General features: G+C 42.7%; 1 protein-coding gene across 5 annotated transcripts in view; it reads right to left on the minus strand.

The window, feature by feature from the left end:
- RIPOR2 (RHO family interacting cell polarization regulator 2) overlaps nt 1–23506 on the minus strand; it is a 247787-nt gene that overhangs the window by 32332 nt on the left and 191949 nt on the right. For all 5 annotated transcript variants that reach the window (XM_088475871.1, XM_088475872.1, XM_088475873.1 and 2 more), the window contains 4 exons: nt 19048–19209; nt 10978–11136; nt 7400–7602; nt 4137–4220 (listed from right to left, as the gene is read on the minus strand). In XM_088475871.1, the coding sequence (XP_088331997.1) occupies nt 4137–4220; nt 7400–7602; nt 10978–11136; nt 19048–19209 (608 nt within the window). The remainder of the gene's footprint in view (nt 1–4136; nt 4221–7399; nt 7603–10977; nt 11137–19047; nt 19210–23506) is intronic.

Genomic DNA, 23506 nt, shown 5'->3' on the forward strand with positions numbered 1-23506 from the left:
CTGATTCCATGTGGAAAACGCTGTAATACTGTATAGTGTACCGAATCAACGCTTCTGTCAATCAATCATCGGGCGGTTATACAGAACATACATTGGAAATCAGACGCATGCCCTATGTAGTTTAGGAAAAGTGACACCTGGTGGGCAAAAAGTTGTATTACACGTAATGACTTTTTTCCAGCGTTACGCTATGCTACATTACTAAATTTTCTTTGTGGCGCGAATCATGACGTGGTGTGTGGCGCGCCATGCGTGGCGTGAGAGATAATGCTATGATGCAACATAATACCTGGGTGCATCTGTAGAATGATGATTTCCAAATACACATACAATAGGGACAATTCAATCCTCTGATGTGTATCTTTGCTAATTTTTTTACAACTAATACAGGCTAAATAAATGGAGTCTGCCACTTATTAGAGTCTGAGCTAATAGGGTAAAGGCATGGAGACTAATGAGCCCTCGTCCTACAAGGTCGACCGCAGAAGGCAGTATAAGCTTGGCTGATGCAAGCCTGCAGGTCACAGCCCTCTTTCTGTTCCCTAATGTGACTATCTAGGATTTGCTTGTTGAATATGGAGGTGAAGTATCAAGTCATAAGGCAGTTGCGTAACTAAACAAGCTAAAAGCCAGGGTCACAGGCAAATGTGTTGCAACAGGTAAAAGAAAGCAGTCACAGGCACGTTCACATTAACAGTTTAAGCAGAGATTAGGGGCACAGGCACTGGTTTCTTATCGGTTAAACAGGCAGAGATCTCATGCACAAAAATACAGGTACAATATAACAGACAGTGGAGCTAAGAATTCAATCTATTACATTGCAGAATGGTGCACAAAGTAATCTGGCATATGTAACCACAAGTTTAAACTTCGCATTGAGCTATGCACCCATCCCTAGGGGAAAGCATTGGTAGCCACATACCATAGACTGGGGAATGATGGAAGCTGCAGAATGCCATGGTGGCTACCTGGTAACCAGTTACAGGTACGAAAGGTAGGTGACGGAAACACACGTGGACCAGCCTGTTGTCTAGTAGTGACAGTATCCCCCTTATACACATAAAAGGGAAACCCATGAATGGGCCTACTAAAAGATAGATGGAAATCAAAGAGTACATTGATGAAGAGCTTTCCTCGAAACGAGTCAGTTTGTGAAGGATACAGACCTTGAAGACTTCCATTTACCTGTCCAACCTAGTGACTTAGCTCTGGATTTTTTCCTCAAAGACTGCTCAAGGCTTTTGATTTCCATCTGTCTAGTAGGAGGCCATTCATCTATTTCCCAGTTATGTGTAGTGTATTATGCATAACTTTTATTAAATGGTATCACATTATTCTGCATTGTGTTCTTCTATTTCATATACAGCATTATAAACCAATGGAGGTTATTTATGTGCATGTGACAATGTGAATAGATCATATTACATGCAAGTGTGCTTTTACACTCTAGTAAGTACTATACCAAAAGGGTGCGCATCTCAATGAAGTGCCATCTCTATAACAGTGTGGGGACTGAAGATTTTTAGGATTGACTTTATATTTACATGCACATGGAGGATTTCTTCTAATTTACAGGACTAAATATACTACACTTTTCCTATGTTCTATGTTGGAGACCTCGAAGAGAGGTAAGATTCAATATGAACTTCTTCACTGCCAACCTGATCTTTGGTTTCCAATAGGCACCCAGAAAAGGACCTTTCTTGACTTTTTCTATATTGAAATTTATTTGGTGTATAGGCGATACACTTTAAGAGCGTTATATCGAGGCTGCCTAGGCACAATTTGTTTTAGGGTTTGTTGTATTGTTCTGGTTCATTAATGGTTAAACATGCAGTAATTTAGTACACAATAAGACAGGCACAATATATCACCACCTGGAGCTAGGGATTAGACCTAATACTACTGGTGCATACACACAGTCAGATATGTCACATGAGCGATTGAACCATTTGCCAACGATTTGAACAATTTTTGCCTGTATTAAAATGAATGTAATCGTCCAAATCTGACTGCAAACACATCAGATGTCAGATATCGTTATCTGACAAGCGGGAGCGCGCATTGTTCATCTGACAAACATGTCAGATATGTCAGATTATTCCTTCAGATATGAACGATTTTTAAAATCGTTATCGTTCAGATCTGAAGAAAAATCTGACCGTGTGTATGCACCATAATACTCTAGAACCAAATAGTGCACACAGTGAGCTTATATAGGCAACTACAATTTCAAATATGGTACCTGGTGGTCATGTGACCACAAGTTTAAACTGAGCTCTGAGAAGCCTCTTGGGGAAGTGCCAGCAACTACAGAGAACAGAGACCTAGAAGGAAAGAAGCAGCAGCAGGATGGCCGTGCCACGGTGGGAACCCGTCACCCAGCTGCTGATATGAAAGATAAGTGATGGACACTTTCATCGAGCAGCCAGGCGTCCGGTTGTGACAGCACCCAATAGCTGTGCACAGGAAAATTATTAAAGATTGCTTACCATAATAAAAGCTAATGTGCGCCGTCGGACATCATGGCAGCACATTGCGGAAAATTTAATTTCCCTCAGTGTTTTCCTGCTGAATATGTTGGAGCTGTATAAACCGCTGAACATGTTGGAGCTGTATAAACTGCTGAATATGTTGGCGCTGTATAAACCGCTGAATATGTTGGCGCTGTATAAACCGCTGAATATGTTGGAGCTGTATAAACCGCTGAATATGTTGGAGCTGTATAAACCGCTGAATATGTTGGAGCTGTATAAACCGCTGAATATGTTGGGGCTGTATAAACCGCTGAATATGTTGGGGCTGTATAAACCGCTGAATATGTTGGGGCTGTATAAACCGCTGACTATGTTGGGGCTGTATAAACCGCTGAATATGTTGGAGCTGTATAAACCGCTGAATATGTTGGAGCTGTATAAACCGCTGAATATGTTGGAGCTGTATAAACCGCTGAATATGTTGGAGCTGTATAAACCGCTGAATATGTTGGAGCTGTATAAACCGCTGAATATGTTGGAGCTGTATAAACCGCTAAATATGTTGGAGCTGTATAAACCGCTGAATATGTTGGAGCTGTATAAACCGCTGAATATGTTGGAGCTGTATAAACCGCTGAATATGTTGGAGCTGTATAAGCCGCTGACTATGTTGGGGCTGTATAAACCGCTGAATATGTTGGCGCTGTATAAACCGCTGAATATGTTGGAGCTGTATAAACCGCTGACTATGTTGGAGCTGTATAAGCCGCTGAATATGTTGGAGCTGTATAAACCGCTGACTATGTTGGAGCTGTATAAGCCGCTGAATATGTTGGAGCTGTATAAACCGCTGAATATGTTGGAGCTGTATAAACCGCTGAATATGTTGGAGCTGTATAAACCGCTGAATATGTTGGAGCTGTATAAACCGCTGAATATGTTGGAGCTGTATAAACCGCTGAATATGTTGGCACTGTATAAACCGCTGAATATGTTGAAGCTGTATAAACCGCTGAATATGTTGGAGCTGTATAAACCGCTGAATATGTTGGAGCTGTATAAACCGCTGAATATGTTGGAGCTGTATAAACTGCTGAATATGCTGAAACTAAATAAAAGTTTATAATAACAATAATAAAAGGTAACAAATGTCATCCTTAAGACAATTTTTAGACAGGTTTTGTTCGTCTCTTGCATTGAAATAAATCATGCTTCAGGGATTAGTCATCACTTTATAACCTCCCACTCTAAAGAGAGAGAGAGAGGAGTCATCCTTTCAGTGCTATATTTACAGGACAGGTCACAAATAAATCAGTGCATTTGCAAATTTAGTGTAAACCTGTCACTATAACTTCAGCAACATTCAGAAGCAACAACATGAAAAAGATTTATGTTCTGTCTTATACGTGAACATACTAAACTTGTCCCCTGTACAGACTAACTGATGCCAAAATATTTGACTAAATATTTCTATGTAAACAGATTGACGATAACCACTACTTGTAAACACAGTTTATTCTTCCCTTAGGGTCATTGTGTGGTTCTTCAAACACCAGTATAGTTATGGTTCTAATACTGGAAAGCTCTGCCAAGACACAAAACTGTACATAGAACCGGTCTATCTGTCTTGTAGTTCAGAGGGGAAAGTAAAGCACTCACCTGAAGGCATCGGACAGCCAGGCAGGCAGCCTTCTGCAGCTGAACTTTAGGCTGAGTCAATGCCTCACAATAGTATATCAGGGCCTGAAAAACACATCAGTTAGTTGCATATGAAAATGTAATGACTGACAATTTGTATTGCTTTAGTTCAATTAATTTAAAAATTAAAACGCATGTACACTCTTGCTCCACTTTATTCCTGCTTGATCTGAGCCCATTCTGTGTCTTAATTAAACCTCACAAAACTATTGACAAACTTTAGTAGCTCTCATTTACATTTTATTTTTTGACTTTTTTTTCTTTTTATTATTATGTTTTCAATGATGTTTTAATTATCTTTTTATGGAACTGAATATATAAAAGCACCTTTTTATGATAACTCTTCCACCATACTGCAAAAACACACTACAATTCACAGTTTACTTGATATTTTTCACAATTCTATTATACAGGTTTTTATGTAAGATGTTGCCAGACTGTGTAAAAAGTAACTTTCAACTCATTTTATTAGTTATCTTTGATGTGTACATGTAGTCTTAGCAGTCCACAATGTTACACAGCTGTGTACTTTACAGGAATTCAACCCTTAATTGTGTCCGATGTACCCCATAAATTTAGAGATAAAGCCTACATAAGTTATCTCCATACTGATATTGTATCACCATGGCAACACTGCTAACACACATACACACCCGCTCTCCCATTGGTTGCACGGACCATAAGTATACTCCTTTTTTTCCTTCATTTTGATCATGCCCCGCTGCCTCTGCTTACACGAGCTCTGCATTCACACACACTGCTGAGAGACCCAGCCTTTATCCACCTTTGCCACCGGCATTACCAGCACTTGCTGCCACAGGAGAACCTAACGGGCTCATGGGGTTCCGGTCACAGTTTTAACACCAGGACCACTGAGTAACCAGTGATGACGACCCTAAGGAGTGTAGCAGCCTTGTTGACTTGGCCACCTGAGCACTGCAGGGAGTACAGAGGCTTAGGTCCCTGCAACTGATCAGTAAGATCGTATCGGTGCAGGACACCGCCACTGTAGAACCCCCACAGATGCACAGCCATCGCACTTACTCATGGAAACATACAATACAATATATCATAAGGAAGGGCCACCCCCTCAGTTGTCACACTACAAGTGTATTGGATAGTGTAGATACAAAGTATCAAAGGGAAAGAGGATTCCTAAAGGAGCCGACTTACATCCCAGGCAACTACTCTGAAAACTACTGTAGGGTGCTCCAAAACCAATCATACTCCTCCACTGCTCTCATTTATGGGTCTATTAATGATGTTAATTATCAGGGTCCAAACATACCCCGATAATTAACATTCTAACTCACCGCGGACGCCAGAGCATTTCATCATTGCTCTGGCGCGAAGACAGCTGATCTGAAAATCAGTTGTCCCCACGAGCAGCTTCACCCTCTCCTTTCTGAGCATTGACACAAGAGCCCCGACGTCCAGAGCGGGTTGCGATCTACAAGCGGGAGCAGACGCAATCTGAAGATGGCGCATATTCCCGCACTCAAGCTCCGAAAAGCTTGATGAATTCTGTCCCCATACTAGTGTATAGGGACAGCAAGCCATTCCGCATAGGAAGGTAAGTAGGAGATATCTGTGATATCTTCTGCTTTACCTTCTTGATGAATGGCCCGATAACTTAATTTCTACAATTGGTAGAAATGAAGTGATGATGAATAGGCCCCTTATTGTTATACAGAACCATTGTCGTGTCTCTTTTTATTGTACAACAATAAACTTGGTTATTTATTTAGCACACTTACCAGACTCTCATCATTATTTACGTACACAAATATATTTTAAGTTATACCCACAACAGAATACAATCGGTTGATTTACACAGGAGGACACAGCCAAACCACACATACCAAAATACACACCCAGGTGCAGCGCTGGTTACTACTCCCTCCATTTTGATATTGTATCATGTTATACAGTGTTTAGATAAGCTTAAGGGGAAATGTCCTAAGGGTGGTTTGGCAAAGCCACATGTTTTGTAGTGATGGTTTGGGAACAAAGAAATTGAATATAAGCCAAACTGCACATATCCCGATTTCTATAGATGGGACTCGGTATTCAAACCACTCCATGGGGTACATGTAATAGGTTCCAATATGCTAGAACTGGAGAGGTTTCGGCAATATAGAGCCTAATTAAGAGCCGAACGCAATACTGATGTTCATATAGTTTCGATTGTGGCGTATAAGACGCACCAATCATTATTACAGATTGCACGGGAGCTAACAGTGGGTATCTCGGAACTTGCATACTCGGCCGAACAGATATACAGAGGGGATGGAGTTTGTAGCCTCATTTCCATAAAGTTGAAACGGGCAATTGCCAAGAGACGCTGCTGCGTGTGCTTTTGTGTGAGACTCAGAATAAGTGCCATAGGGGTCTATTTACTAAGTAGTTTTAAGAGACAGAGTGAAAAGTGATAAGAAAGTGATAAGGTGCCAGCCAATCAGCTCCCAACTGTCATCTCACAGGCTGTGTTTGAAAAATTACAGTTGGGAGCTGATTGGCTGGCACCTTATCACTTTCTTATCACTTTTCACTCTGTCTCCGAACGCTGCTTAGTAAATAGACCCCATAGTAACTTAATTGGGAAAGTGGGCATTGTGTTTTAAGTAGGGATGTGCAGGCTCGGATAGGTTCGAGTTTGCACGTGGAGTTCGGATTTTTCCCTCCAAAAAAACGGAACTCAGAACGAGGCAAAACGTCATCTTACATGGACGAACATCATCATTCCTGGACAAAAGACCAGGAATGATGATGTTCGTCCATGTAAGATGACGTTTTGCCTCGTTCTGAGTTCCGTTTTTTTGGAGGGAAAAATCCGAACTCCACGTGCAAACTCGAACCTATCCGAGCCTGCACATCCCTAGTTTTAAGGCAAAACCAATTTGGTTGATTTAGGCAGGCATTTATCACACTCTGCAGCTGCGCAGTGTACAAGGAAAATACATGTATGGTTTAAGTAACAGTGTCACACTGCTAAGCACAGATGAAGCTTCACTTTAACAATTGACTAGTACAGTTGGGATGTAGATTTGACAGGTTTGGTATAAATCAAATGAATGTAATCATATAAAAACAACAGCCCTCAGTGATTTTGAGCTACATCTCCCCTAGGTTAGATTGCTGCATTACAAAATAAAATGTTTAATAACATATCATATTTCCAGATCATGGAAGAAACTTTTGCCCCTGGTATTATTACTGCTCACCTTCTCTCTGAACTCCTGTGATTTGGAAGCAGCAGAAGAAAGTAAGGACAGCGCGTGACTGACATCACGCTCGTTTTCAGACAGCAACAACGTTAAGGGTGTATGGAGTTCCTGGCAATAAGGCTGAGAGCATGTAGCCAGATCTGCCATTTTATCGTCCAAACATGTGTCCGTTGAACTCTGGAGGATCTGCACAACTGAAGCTTGAATGATAAAAATATTAATGTTCCAATAGTCTGCCATGAATTATACAAGGAATTTTGCTTTTCAGATGAACCAAGCTGAACAGAAATACTGTTTTTATCTGCAGTGTCATTATAATAAATGTAAACAGGTGATATGGCATGATGCAATATTAAACAACTGTAGTATACATAGTATGATCTCCTTTTCTGTGTTTTAATAAATCAGAAAATATAAAGTTAAGATATATACCATGATTTTACAGACTGCCGAGTATGATTACTAAAGTATGGGTTTGTGGAAGTGGAGGTGTTGCCCATAGCAACTACTCAGATTATACTTATTTATCTAGCACCTTCTGGAAAATAATGGCTAGAATCTGATTGGTTGCTATTGGTAACATGTCCACGTCTATAAACCCGCAATTAAATATATCCCTTACTGTTACTGTATGTGCAGAGCCACATTACCTGTTGAAGAGGGTTAATTCCTTTTTACTAGCATAGCATGTGTGAAGATATCCATTATGAAGTTGCCACGTATTTCTATATTAAGGTTTATAAATATCCAATAAAGTTGGTGTCACAAACTTCATATCTCATCAGAATCCATACTTGCCGATTCTCCCCGAATATCATGGAGAACCACTGAAAGAGTGGTTATCTCCCTGACTCCCTGGGGCAGGGCTGGGTGTGTGCAACACTGATAATATAATGAAAACACTGGGTAGAAGAATAAGAAAGATGTGTGCTACAAGAAAATGGCCACTTCTCCCCAGCACACTAATGGCTACATAAGTGGCTGTGTGTGCAAGGATGTGTGATGAATTACAGGTGATTTCAGCCCAAGGAAGTCTGCTGATTTACTGAAGATGTTTGAGGGGTCATTTAAGGTACTAGAATATAGTTTAATCATGCACAGTCACGGCTATGGTGAAATATTGGCCATCTTTGCAGTCTCTTTCTGTGACCAGGGGCGGGGTGCACTAAACGGAAAATGCGGTAAAAACCCAGTTTACCGCATTTTCCGTATGCATTACTCTCCTGGCCGCCGGGCTCCGATGTGGAGGGTAACGCCATCTATTGCTGGCGTTACCCTATAGAAGCCTATGGGCTTAGAGCGCATCGCGCTGCTATGAGGGATCCCTCCCAGCATGCCGCGTCACTCTGCGCATGTGCAGATGGACTCCTGGGTCATAAACCCTGAAGGCCAGGGCGCAGCGGAGATCGCAAAGGACAGCTCTTATCGGAAGAGCTGTCCTTTGCTGTACTGATCGCATATGTTAGTACATATGCGATCAGTAGGAATGCGGTGACTGGCGGTAAGTACTGCACTGTGTTTGTGTATCTTGCCCCATAGCAGATTTTTTTTTTCACTTGTTTTTTGTAATATGTGGTTCAAATCACAGCATCCTATTACATTTGCAATTTACCCCATTATCTAGCTTTTATATGATTTGGTAAAAAAACATTAGAGCCGTCTTCTAAAGAATGCGTTTGGCATTCCGGCGGTCGGCCAGAATACCGACGCCGGGCAGAATCCCAGCGCCGGGATGCCTAAGGTAAGTAGCAGGGTTGGGGAGAGGGTTATGGTTAGGTACTAGGGGGAGGGTTAGGCACAGAGAGGGGTGGGTTAGGATTAGGGTGCGGGGAAGGTTAGGTTCAGGCACTAGGGTGGGAGGTTAGGGCTAGGCACCAAAGAGGGAGGGTTAGGGTATGGAGAGGGGGAGGGTTAGCATACTGACCACCAAGTGTCTGTAAATTAACCATGTCGGGTTCCCGGCGTCAGGACTATGACCCCCAGGATTCCGACTGTCGGTATTTCATACCGATCCAGTCTTATAAATATGACTGCTTACAGTTGGAAATAAATACATTTTTTAACATGCCTCTAAGCAGGGAGGCAGTACACACCCCTACCGCGCTGTGCGCATAAACGTTGCTTTCACAATATCCGTGAAAGTTTTTCAAAAGTAGACAGTGTCACAATCTCTAGACCTCAATGCCAGTGGTAGCCTAGGAATGCTTAATCTTTGTGAATGCAGTATGTTTCAAGGGAATCCTGCAACCTATCATTGTGATATTACTAGGAAAATCTCTAGCAGCTGGAAGAAGTAGATGAGACCTGAGTTAGCTCCAGCCTCTCCTGACAACAGGATGAAGTCAGCATCCCGGCAGTAGGATTCCGGTGAGCAGAATACCGTTTCCGGAATCCCGACAGCATTCGGAATCCCGGCTCTAGAATCTCAAACTCTGATATCCTGTCGGTATTAGGGGGTGGGTTAGGGTTAGGCTGCGGGGGAGGGGAGGGTTAGGCTGCGGTGGGTTAGGATATTTATCTAATCCTGTTGGAATTGTGAACACCGGCATCCTGTACTCAACCCCTGACATCACAGCACAAATATTATACTTGTTTGTGACTTTACAATCACTTAGAAATACACGTTGGTGCTGACATCAGGGAGTGAGAGGCATCAGGAGCAGAAAGCGTGGACACATTATGGACTGTGATGCTGAGTAGACTTGTATGTGTAAAATATGGTCAATAGCTGCAACCTGACCACTTCATAGATTCCATTTTGTACACACATGGAGCCTGAGGTGTGTAAATATTAGTTTTCAGTAAATACTTGGACATCTAGACATAATTACAAACTGCAAGATCATACATCCCAACATTTTATAATAAAAATTAGGACAAAATCAGTCTTGTTAAATCACTCCTCAATCTACCATGCCCTAAAATCCACCTAATAATTCCCTGTAAATGTCATTAACACAACTAAACATCTGAACTGTCCCTTCAAAAGCTGTAAGTTATGCAAGATCATGAGCTATAAAAAGTAGTGATATTCAGACTGTTGGATGGGGCTCTGGTTACAGAGGGACATGGAAGACCGATATACAAGATAATGACTCCACTAAGTGATCAACTGATTAAAAACCTCTATTTTTGGAGTTCATTTGGAGTATGATATCAGGTTTATTAGCCTTATCTTAATTTCAAGGTAACATATTATATACTGTATGTATCCTTTATCAAAAAATGTAACCTTACATGAGCCCTCTATACTTTTTTCTTTTTGAAGTCTCCACTTATTTACCTTGAATGCACTAGTTTTAGATTATGTTCTGTTTTCCGCACTGTCTGGGATGAAGAGTCTGTAGCACGGATTGGCGGCAATAATAACAATAATACTCCTACGATCTAATCACACAGTCTCTATAGACTATTGTCAACTCTTACATATAGCGTGTGTGTGTGTGTTTTCTCCATACCAATAATATGCATACGTTGAGATTGCAAATATTTAATTCTTTATGTCAGTTGCTCATCGCATTTGTATCAATTTACAGATATAAAACTACATTATAATACACATAAAACATATGTACCTTCCTTAGTAAGTTGAATCAAATAGCTTTTGAGATCTGTGACATTATGGCCACTGAAAAAATCATAATACTGGAAAACTGTAATGGTTTCTCCAGACAAATTAGATGGCAAAGTGCTCTCAGCTTTATCTAGAATTTGAGCGATCAGCATTCTGAAAACTAGATAAACAGAAATGCAAATATTAGTAATTGGTTAATAACTAATGCCCAGGATGCACTGTACACAACTATTACATACTGTACACAATTAGAAGTAAGGAATCAATTAAGAAAAAGATAAAGAAAAGGTAAGCTATAGCCAAACAAAACTAGTTGCAATTTAATTTCAGATGTATACATCATTGCTGCAGTTGCGCTAAAAATCCTCTCTCTCGAGGTGCCAGGTACGGTGAGACTCTGATAGTGGGGGTCTTTTTGCATTTTCTTTTGCCACAAATACATCTAAGTCGCAATGAGTTGCGACTAGGGATGCACCGGAGACTGTGCTGAATAATTTGATATGTGACACTATATCTGTGCAACTGAGTCCCTGAATCTGTATATGAGGTGCTACAATGTAGCGGCAGAGCCATGACTAGACTTTTTGGTGCCCTGTGCCAGAGAGAGCATTGGCACCGCCGCCCCCCCCCATTGACATCTCATCTAACCAGGGCTCGCCCCTTTTGGATCCCGAACTGGATACTCCTAACAATGGACGCCAGTCTCCGGGGTTGGGGCGCAGTGCCCGGTCCACAGTCCTTTCAGGGCCGTGGACAACTGTAGAGGCATCCCTGCCCATCAACATATTGGAACTTCGGGCTGTGTACAGGGCCCTCATGATGGCAAAGCACATTCTTCACGGAAAGCCCGTGCAGGTTCAGTCCGACAACGCCACGACAGTGGCTGACATCAACCATCAAGGAGGTATTCAAAGTCGGGCAGCAATGACAGAAGTGTCACGCATTCTGACATGGGCAGAATCTCATCTCCCGGCCATTTCAGCAGTGTTCATTCTGGGAGTTCACAATTGGGAAGCAGACTTCCTCAGCAGTCACGATGTGCATTTGGGGGAATGGTCTGTTCACCAAGAGGTGTTTCAACTCCTAGTGGACAAATGGGGTCTCCCCGAGATGGACCTCATGGCCTCCCGACACAATCACAAGTTACCATTGTACGGGTCCAGAACAGGAGATGCCGAAGCAAGCCTGGTGAACGCTCTATCGGTAAAATGGACCTTCCAGTTTGCGCACCTATTTCCTCCACTCTCCCTGCTTCCTCTGGTTCTTTGGAAGTTCAAACAAGACTGAGGCACTGTGTTGCTGGTGGCTCCAGCTTGGCCCAGACGTCATTGATATTCAGACCTTCAAAAGTCTGTCCATTGACACTCCGTTCCTGCTGCCTCAATGACCGGACCTGATGTCTCAGGATCCTTGGCTTTACCTGGACCTGGATCATCTGTCTTTGACAGCGTGGCTCTTGAGACATCCCTCCTAAGGTCCAAAGGATTCTCTAGCTCAGTCATCAACACAATGCTTAGAGCGTGTAAGCCTGCCTCCGCCAGGATCTACCACGGAGTGTGGCATACATATTTCCAGTGGTGTCGTACAAGAGATTACAACCCTCAGGTGTTTTGAATTTCCAGAATCCTGGCATTCCTTCAAGCGGGATTGGACCTCGGCCTACGCCTGGCCTTGTTGAAAGTGCATGTCTCTGCACTGTCAGTGTGGTTCCAACGTAGAGTTGCTCTGCTTCCGGATATCCACACCTTCCTCCAGGGTGTCCTCTGGATTCAACCTCCCTTTGTCCCTCCAGTGGCTCCTTGGAATTTGGCAGTAGTTCTTCGGGCCCTCCATGGTCCTCCATTTGAACCACTAGATTCAGTGGAACTTAAGTGGTTAACAGCTAAGACTCTTTTTCTTCTGGCTATTGCATCTGCCAGGAGGGTGTCAGAATTAGGAGCGCTCTCCTGTCGTCCTCCTTTTCTGTCCTCCTTTGCTTTGTACTCGCCCTGAGTTCCTTCCTAAGGTTGTTTCTAGTTTCCATATTAATCAGGAAATTATACTACTGGCCTTTCTATCACCAGACCACTCGGCAGGTGAGGCCTCATTGGATGTGGTCCTCACCCACAGTATTTATATGGACCGTACCAGTTTTCTTCGGAGATCAAACTCCTTGTTTGTGCTCTATGGATTTCACAAGACGGGATGGCCAGCCAATAATCAAACATTGGCTAGATGGCTTCGTATGACTATCTCAGAAGCTTACACGCAGGTAGGCAGGCCTGCCTGTTCCGACTTCTGTTAAGGCTCATTCTACTTGATCTGTGAGTCCCTCGTGGGCAGCTCGCCGTGGCGACTCAGTAAGGCGGCCACGTGGTCTTCTGTCCAGAACTTTCTAAGGTTCTATGCATTTCATACTTTCACCTCTCAGGATGCTTCCTTTGGGCGCCTGATTCTCCTCTCAGCGCAGGATCATCCCCACCCTTAATAGGACCAATTTGGGACATCCCCAAGGTCTCCCTGTGGAGCCTATGGACCCTGAATATGAAAATGAGAGTTATGGTAAGAACTTACCTTTGTTAACTCTCTTTCTTCGAAGTCCATAGGCTCCACAGGGCACCCGCCCTGACGCACCTGGCTTCATATGGGCTATCATACTTGTCACCGGTTTCACGTCTCCTTCTCTGTGAGTTGTGATTCTTGAATGTTCCAGTCTTCCTTCTCTCTTATACTCCTCCAGCCTTTGGCTTTTTACCAACTGAGGGGTGCAGGGTATAGGGAGAGTGCACCCAATGCACCCTGGGAGCTGAAAGCTTTAACTGCGTGGTGCCTGGATTGGTTCCCATCACCTACAACCCAAGGTTTCCCTGTGGACCCTATGGACTTTGAAGAAAGAGAGTTAACAATGGTAAGTTCTTACCATAACTCTCATTGTTAGCTGGCTTTAAAATATGTTCATTTATTAGAGTGTAACCCAAGCAGGAAATCGGGAGGACAAATTATTGGACCACGGAGAAAATCGACACTGAATTCATACTTCAAGCATTTAATATTTTAGGGTACGACCACCACATACAAATAAAATTTCCTTTATATCCACCACACCACCGGCATAAATGGCAGAAAGATGGGAATAAATTATGCAGTCTCCTATGCACAAGATACCACCTGTTATAATTTTTTCATTTATTAACGTTGAGATGGAAGCCTTACAAACAGAGGTGTAACTAGAGTCAATGGTGCACAGGGCAAATAAAAAAAAAGGCGCCCCTTGAAAACTGTGTGTCTTGTGCTGCGGTCCCCCCTTGTATTTTCTTTATAGCGCCCTCTTGTTTGTATTTTCCTTATAGTGACCCTTTTTTGGGCAAGGCCAGGCGCAAGATCCCGATTTCAAAAATAAATATGTTGGAAGGTATGCTTAAACTCTGTGCAATAATCACTGTTTATTGCAGCAATAAGAAATGTATTAATAATCACACAAAGGGACAGGGGCTCCGAAAGGAATCTGTCCCTGCAATGTGTAAGAAGTAAAGTGATCGATAATCAGTTCTCCTTCTGTTGTCCATTCATGTGCACGCGTCCATTGGTAGAGAGAGATCCTGTCACATTTAGGATTTTCAGATCCGAGTCAGGATCCTTGGACTGGGCAGATGATTCGTAGAGGAATAGTGGTGGTTGAATCAGGAGTCTACTCGTGGGTGTGGCCAATGTGATAAATGGCTGGTGCCTTCAGAGAGGTCATTGACACCTGTGATTACATGAAGGCTCCCAGTGTGACCCTGGAACCCATTGAGAGGAACTCAATCCCTTACCCTGAATACAGGGATAAGGGCTGGAATCAGAGTTTGAGAACTCAAGGAACAGTGCAATGAGTAATACAAGTAATCAGGGTCCCATGCTAGCACATGCTGTAAACCAATTATCAGAGCTGGGTGACTAGAGCCTACACCCTCAAAAAGGAATCTAGATCCAGTCCCCAGCAATCAGAGTGAACGCTGAATCAGAGACTCAGCACGAACCGTGACATTCAATTAAAGGAACCACAACCACCATCGATTATGATGTTATGGTGAGTAGAAAGTCCCAATACTAGGTCAGGAGCTGAGATGCTGAGAATAAGCAATACAATTGCAGAGCAGCAAGTAATCTGAAATGCAGTATAGGTAAAGTCCAATTGAACCCACAAAATAACCAGAAGAGTTGTACATAGAGAACTTGCTTGAAGTCAGGATCACTGTAGGCTGTAGATTTCAGACTGGAACCAAAAGGTCACACACAGGCTTGTGCCAAACTGGAATCGGGTTTGGGCTGGAGGTTACAGTAGTAGAACTGGAATGGAACTGGACTGGGACCGGAGGTAACAGCAACAGAACCAGAGTGGAACCAGATTGGGATCAGAGGAAACAGCAACAGAACTGGAGTGGAACCAGAGGCTTGAACCGGACTAAGATTGGAAGCAGCAGCAACAGAACCGGAGGCTTGAACTGGGACAGGAAGTAACAGCAACTGGACAGGAGTGGGACTATAGGTTTGAAGTAGACTGGGAATGGAAGTAACAGCAACAGGCCTGGAGTGGGACCAGAGGCTCGAACTGGGCTGGGACCAGTGATAGCAGTAAAAGAACCGGAATGGGACCGAAGCTTGAAACAGGCTGGGACCAGTGATAGCAGCAGCTTGAACACAGGCAGTCTGGAGGCTTGCAGAAATCCATCAGACAGCAGCACATGTTAAGGCAGCGTTTCGGAGGTAGCACATACACACTGATGAGCGAGCAAGCAATGAGACATGTGCTAATAGCATGTGCAGTCTTAAATAGGGCGCAAGGGGTAGGAGGAGGTGGTAAAAACTGGATACTGGTGCTCATCTGATCAGGAATGTAGTGACAGCGCTCTGGGAGGCATTGACACACCTTGATGAAGAACCGCTGGACAGGATAAGTATGACTAAGTGCCAGTTTTGTGACAGATCGTATGTAACCCTGCCCTGGTAAATGGTGCAGAGTGGCTATTGTGGCCAAGTTTCACAATGTTTCACAATTCAATTCTTGGTAAATTCCGCATTTAAGCAGTAACCTATGAGGGCTACTTTTGCAGGCAAAAATGGAGGACTGCAGCAGATATAGGGGGAAATTTATATCTGCGGGTACCCCTCAAAAATGGGTGTTTTTGGGGAATTTCCCACAAATATTAATTGATACATAGGATCCATAGTGTCTTTACATTCTCTTTCATGTCATTGTATGTCATTTGTATCACGATCAGGGCCGTAACTAGGGTGGAGCGGCAAGGAAGGTAGCAGCAGTCCCCGCAGGCAGAAGGCGTGACCCTGTACCCAGAAGGCTCCAGCCATCTGCGCTCTCTACCGGTGCCCGATGACCCCGACAATGTCGAACATGTTGCAAAATATCCTGTCAGGAATGTCAGTGTACCTGTACTGGAGTGGAGACCCACCACTGTGTGATGCTGCTGGAGCGTGTGAGGAGGAGCCAAGGCAGCTGCTCAAGGAACAAGACAAGCAGAGGCCAGGTAAGTTACCATACCTACTGGGGTTGGGAGCACATTACATTCTATAATATATGGAGGGGGTTGGGCACATTATATTATATACTATGGGGAGACACATTATATTCTATAGTAATGGGAGTGGGTTACATTATATTCTATACTATTAGGAGGGGGGTACATTATATTCTACACTATGAGGGGGCACATTACATTCTATGCTACGGGGATCAGGTGCACCTTAAATGACATAATATATTATGGGGAGGGGGAGTACATTACATTCTATACTATGGGGAGGCTCATTACAGTCTACACTATGTGAGGGGGGAGGTACATTATGTTCTAGACTATTGAGAGGTCAGCACATTACAGACTATGCCATGGGAGGGTAAGCACATTACAGACTATCCCATGGGAGGGTAGGCACATTACAGACTATGCCATGGGAGGGTAGGCACATTACAGACTATGCCATGGGAGGGTAGGCACATTACAGACTATGCCATGGGAGGGTAGGCACATTACAGACTATGCTATGGGAGGGTAGGCACATTACAGACTATGCTATGGGAGGGTAGGCACATTACAGACTATGCCATGGGAGGGTAAGCACATTACAGACTATGCCATGGGAGGGTAGGCACATTACAGACTATGCTATGGGAGGGTAGGCACATTACAGACTATGCCATGGGAGGGTAGGCACATTACAGACTATGCCATGGGAGGGTAGGCACATTACAGACTATGCCATGGGAGGGTAGGCACATTACAGACTATGCCATGGGAGGGTAGGCACATTACAGACTATGCTATGGGAGGGTAGGCACATTACAGACTATGCCATGGGAGGGTATGCACATTACAGCTATGGGAGGGTAGGCACATTACAGACTATGCTATGGGAGGGTAGGCACATTACAGACTATGCTATGGGAGGGTAGGCACATTACAGACTATACTATGGGAGGGTAGGCACATTACAGACTATGCTATGGGAGGGTAGGCACATTACAGACTATGCTATGGGAGGGTAGGCACATTACAGACTATACTATGGGAGGGTAGGCACATTACAGACTATGCTATGGGAGGGTAGGCACATTACAGACTATACTATGGGAGGGTAGGCACATTACAGACTATACTATGGGAGGGTAGGCACATTACAGACTATGCCATGGGAGGGTAGGCACATTACAGACTATGCTATGGGAGGGTAGGCACATTACAGACTATACTATGGGAGGGTAGGCACATTACAGACTATGCTATGGGAGGGTAGGCACATTACAGACTATACTATGGGAGGGTAGGCACATTACAGACTATGCTATGGGAGGGTAGGCACATTACAGACTATACTATGGGAGGGTAGGCACATTACAGACTATACTATGGGAGGGTAGGCACATTACAGACTATGCCATGGGAGGGTAGGCACATTACAGACTATGCTATGGGAGGGTAGGCACATTACAGACTATACTATGGGAGGGTAGGCACATTACAGACTATGCCAAGGGAGGGTAGGCACATTACAGACTATGCCATGGGAGGGTAGGCACATTACAGACTATGCCATGGGAGGGTAGGCACATTACAGACTATGCTATGGGAGGGTAGGCACATTACAGACTATGCTATGGGAGGGTAGGCACATTACAGACTATGCTATGGGAGGGTAGGCACATTACAGACTATGCTATGGGAGGGTAGGCACATTACAGACTATACTATGGGAGGGTAGGCACATTACAGACTATGCTATGGGAGGGTAGGCACATTACAGACTATGCTATGGGAGGGTAGGCACATTACAGACTATACTATGGGAGGGTAGGCACATTACAGACTATGCCATGGGAGGGTAGGCACATTACAGACTATGCTATGGGAGGGTAGGCACATTACAGACTATACTATGGGAGGGTAGGCACATTACAGACTATGCCAAGGGAGGGTAGGCACATTACAGACTATGCCATGGGAGGGTAGGCACATTACAGACTATGCCATGGGAGGGTAGGCACATTACAGACTATGCCATGGGAGGGTAGGCACATTACAGACTATGCCATGGGAGGGTAGGCACATTACAGACTATGCCATGGGAGTGTAGGCACATTACAGACTATGCTATGGGAGGGTAGGCACATTACAGACTATGCCATGGGAGGGTAAGGCACATTACAGACTATGCCATGGGCTCTAGGCACTTTTTGTGATTCCCACCTCTTCAACGACCCACCCAGTGTGCTTGAGAACTGAGAAAAAGCATCTTAGTAATACAGCTGATTCAAGCAAGAATGAGTCACAATGGGTCCGATAAGAGATAGAACAAATTTACAATTTTCTTTGGTATTTTCTTTTTCTCTCACATTTGAGAAAGGTTAGTGGCGTGTCACTTATGGGGTCTAAGTATGATAGAGCGATACATGCCTCACCACCAGAGGTGACAACTAACGGCCCTACAAAATAGGATGATGTGGAAGGGGAGCCCCGGTGTTATATCTTGCACAGGGCACCAGAATGTCTAGTTATGTTTCCGGTAATAATACAGTTCGTGAGAATTCATGAGCATGTACCTGTCTCCTGAAGTCCCAGGCTCTCTACATTCACAGTTTGGCTAAAATGTTCCTGCAGCTGTTTCACCATCCTGTCAGCTGTGGTGTGATACATGTGCACGGGTGCAGAGCATTTCCTCCAAAAAGATAAAAGTGACGGCATATCATTGAATCCAGAGATTACTAAAACAGAATATTTAACAACATGAGATGGTAAAACATATAATATCAGACAGTGCCCTATACAAAATGCAGTAGCAGTTCTAATAAATAACCTTGGTACCACTCCCAGCATAATGAACATCTGCAGTTGACGATGGGCACCTTTACCCAAGTCAGATATTGTGGGTGCACAAATGCAAATCCACAGTAGCTATGGCAACCAATCAGCAATAAGTTCTGGTGAATCTACCACAAGAAAGGAAATGATAGCAAATGTCTAATCAGTTATTAACAATGGGTCTGGTTCAGAGGTGCACGCTAATAATGTGAAAGTCGCAGCTGCTGCAATGAGAAAATATGCAAATGTCGCAGCTGCTGGGAGATTTATTGAAACTCCCAACCATGTCTTTGCAAATCCAATCACCCGCGTACAAAGATGCAGCATTGGTCGCAGATCATTCAATGTGAACAGTCTTCTGAGTAACTCTAGGTTGAGGCAGAATGGCCGCCTGAACTGAGACGCTGGAGCCATGTTTTGTGCATATGGGATCACAGACAGAGGTAGCGACATGCCCCGGAAATGGTCGCAACACGTGAACATCTTACCAACAGATATAGTTAGATATTCCTCCTAGCAATAGACAGTCTGAGAGACGTGGATTTGTTATGTATGATCATCATTTGTATAAAGGGAACATTGTATTTTATATGTGATATATAAAGTGATATTTTTATCAGAAACCATTTTTTATATATTAAATATTATTTATCATATTAGTGGATTGTTTGTGTCCTTTGTGTCCGATAGAGGCTCTAGGCGCTTCCCTTCTTCGAATATTTATACTTAAACCTTAAGTTCAGGGTACAGGTGGAACCCTAGGAGGGCTGCCAGCCTAAGATCAGCCAATAATAGCTGGGTTCCCAGTAATTACATTTTAGTGTCGAAAACACATAGGTTTGTGAACTTATCATGGATTCTATGGGGGTATTCAATTAGGTGAGAGAATAGCAGAAATCCCTACCTACTGTGTTTTTCCTGCAGGTGTGAGATTTTTGCTATTCAGTTAGGTGCAGGTTTTTTTTTGTTGTTCTTGAGCGCCGAGAGTTTTTTTTTTTTGACCAGCCCAGGAGCATGAGCAATTTTTCAGAAAATCCATATCTTCAGGAGAAATGGTTGGGAAATGCTCTGGGACCCAGACGGCACACATCCTAATTACTAATTAATAAATTGGAAGTTTCCAATTAACTTAATTGGATACCGTGGGTATCTGGAGTGCGCATACCAGTCGTAATCTAAAATTGGGTGCAAGGGGCGCAAGGGTTTTTACCTTGCTAAACCTCGCCCCCAATTGAATATGCCCCTATGTGTTTTTGCCCAAAAATAGATAATTTACCAGGGAAAAAAACAGGCTCTAATTGGATTGACCGGGGCTTAAAAAGGGGGAAAAGTCCAGTTTTTTGCCCCCATTATCGGGGTCAATTGAATACCCCCCTTAATGTGGTCTCATTAAGACCTGCTGTACAGTGCTGTGAATTGTGGGCCTTAAAACAGGTTGAGTCTCCGATATCCAAAATGCTTGGGACCAGGGGTATTTTGGATAACGGAATATTCCGTATTTTGGAATATTTGCATATCATAATGAAATATATTGTGAATGAGACCCAAATATACACACAGTATGCATTTATGTGTTATATACACCTTATACACACAACCTGCAGGTAATTTTATACAATATTTTCAATCATTTTGTGGCTCAAGCAAAGTTTGTGTACATACATAAAATTCAGTGATGTTTCATATACACCCTATACACAGAGCCTGAAGGTAATTTTATACAATATTTTTTATAATTTGTGCCTTAGACAAAGTTTGTGTACATTGAACCATCAAAAATCAAAGGTTTCATTATCTCAGTCAAGCCAAAAAAATTCCTTCTTTCGGAATATTCTCTATGTCGGAATATTTGGATATGGGAGGCTCAACCTGTAATGGAATTTATCATAAGCCCCTGGCCCCGCACTGCTCACTGCACCGGGTAATTCAGAAGGTTGGTATACTCGTTGGGAATCCGGAAGAACTTGATGCAATTCGGGAGTCTGCAGCACAGTCAGAAGCAAAACAATATAACAATATCTCTTTTTATATGTACTGAAGAGAAGTTGATCTCTAGAAGTTACGTAAGGAGATCATTTACTACAGTTTTCATAACATCAGGAAGCAAAGACTATAAAGTTCTGGATGACACAAATATTAGAAACACTATGTTGAAACATTAACCATTCTAAAGACAATACATACATGCCATAGACATGTATTTTACCACTCACCATAATTTCACCAGTTTGGCACGGTTACAACGGTTTAACAATAATAGCCACCACAAATGGACTATGTAATATGTATGTGTTGGGGAAATAAATGTCCACCTATGCTCCAACCGCCTGAGAGAGACCACACCGCATGGGTGCAAGTTACATGCAAACGCCATATGTCAACCTCTGTGTCACGCTCACTCATGGGCAGTTTTCTCCTACGACTCCCTCTGTGACCCCCAACAGTGTAACTGGAACACTGAATTTGCATACTACACACAATTATATGTAATTTCATTTCTTTTTTTACACACAGGGCCTGATTCAGACTTGGGAATAGAGAGAGATATCTCTCTCAGCTGTGAACCTGAACAAACCATATTGCAATGCAAGGGGTGTAAAATACATATTTTTTTTTACATGTGGGGTAAATACTGGCTGCTTTTGCATGTAGCCCACAAATACTGCACAGCTTTATTATTACTCTACAATTTAGATGTCAGTATGGAAACACTCCTCCCAAATCTAAATCTCTCTGCACATTTTATATCTGCCCCACCTGCAGTGCAGCATGGTTTCACCAATATGATCAGTCGAGAGAGATATCTCTGTCTACTCCCAAGTCTGAATCAGGCCCACAGTGCACAAGGCACTAATTAATTCATACATTTTCTTTAAATTCTAGCAAAAAAACTTCTTCCAGTTCTCCTAATGCTCTGGACAATATATGATTTTTTTTATCCTGCTTCATTATTCTTTTGTTTTTAATCCCCAAGCATTCAACAAGTCCTCACCTAATGGGTCTGGGAGGACAAACTCTTATTCTGAACCTATCTGAATGATTTCACATGCCTGAATATTTGTTTAGAAACTATCCAAGGTTAGGCAGGATTATAGGAACAAAGGATCCTTTGTTAATCCAATCAGTAGCTAGTGTACATGTGAATAGCAGTGTGCATGCCCTAAAAAAACCAGCCCAAGGTTACAGTTAGAGGAATTATGGATGTAAACAGAAGCCTGGTGTAAATAGGCTAATTTCCATTATGATGGCACTTTCTCCTTTCTGACCAACATGCAACCACAAGAAACAGTCTTCCAATAATCACATGAATAAAAAACATGTATTAACAGATGAATACATGTAGGTAAAAGATGGGTCTTCAAATACATTGAGCTCAGAAAGAGCTGTTTAAACAAAACCTCATACACCAAGGATTGCGAGCACTTGTGCTTTTTTATGCTTACTTTGTAGCACTTATGCTTGCGGTCATCGCTATATAAATAACCTCTTAATACAACCACATAAGTATGATAGATAGACAGATACATTTTGAAGCTACTTGCTGATGTCTCACTTAGTAACTATTCAGACATTTTAATCATTCTATCTATACATTACTTAATTCCTGCATATTCACAATGAAAAAAATTGTGCCATTTGTGCAGAGGTCTATGCTCAGGGCATATAGGATTGTAATCCCTAGACTCTAAAATCGTGTGTATATGTGTGTGTATATATATTATATATTGTAAGCTTGCAAGCAGGGCCCTCTTACTTCTATGTCTGTCTGTTATTACCCTGTCTTGTTCCATAATTGTTTCCAATTGTAAAGCGCAACAGAATATGCTGCGCTATATAAGAAACTGTTAATAAAAATAAATTATATATATATATATATATATATACATACATACACACTCACACACATTTTATATATATATATATATATATATGGACAAAAGTATTCGGAAGCCTGACCATTACACCAACAGGGTCTGTAATGACATTGTATTCAAATACATATATTTTAATATGGAGTTGGTCCCCCTTTTGCAGCTATATCAGCTTCCACTCTTCTTGGAAGGCTTTCCACAAGATTTTGGAGTGTTTCTGTGGGAATTTGTGCCCATTCATTCTGTAGAGCATTTAGGAGGTCAGGCACTGATGTTGGACGAGAAGGCCTGGCTCGCAATCTCCGTTCCAGTTCATCCCAAAGGTGCT

The sequence above is a fragment of the Taudactylus pleione genome, unplaced genomic scaffold (assembly GCF_031769625.1).
Source record: "Taudactylus pleione unplaced genomic scaffold, aTauple2 ptg000179l, whole genome shotgun sequence".
Classification (NCBI taxonomy): domain Eukaryota; kingdom Metazoa; phylum Chordata; class Amphibia; order Anura; family Myobatrachidae; genus Taudactylus; species Taudactylus pleione.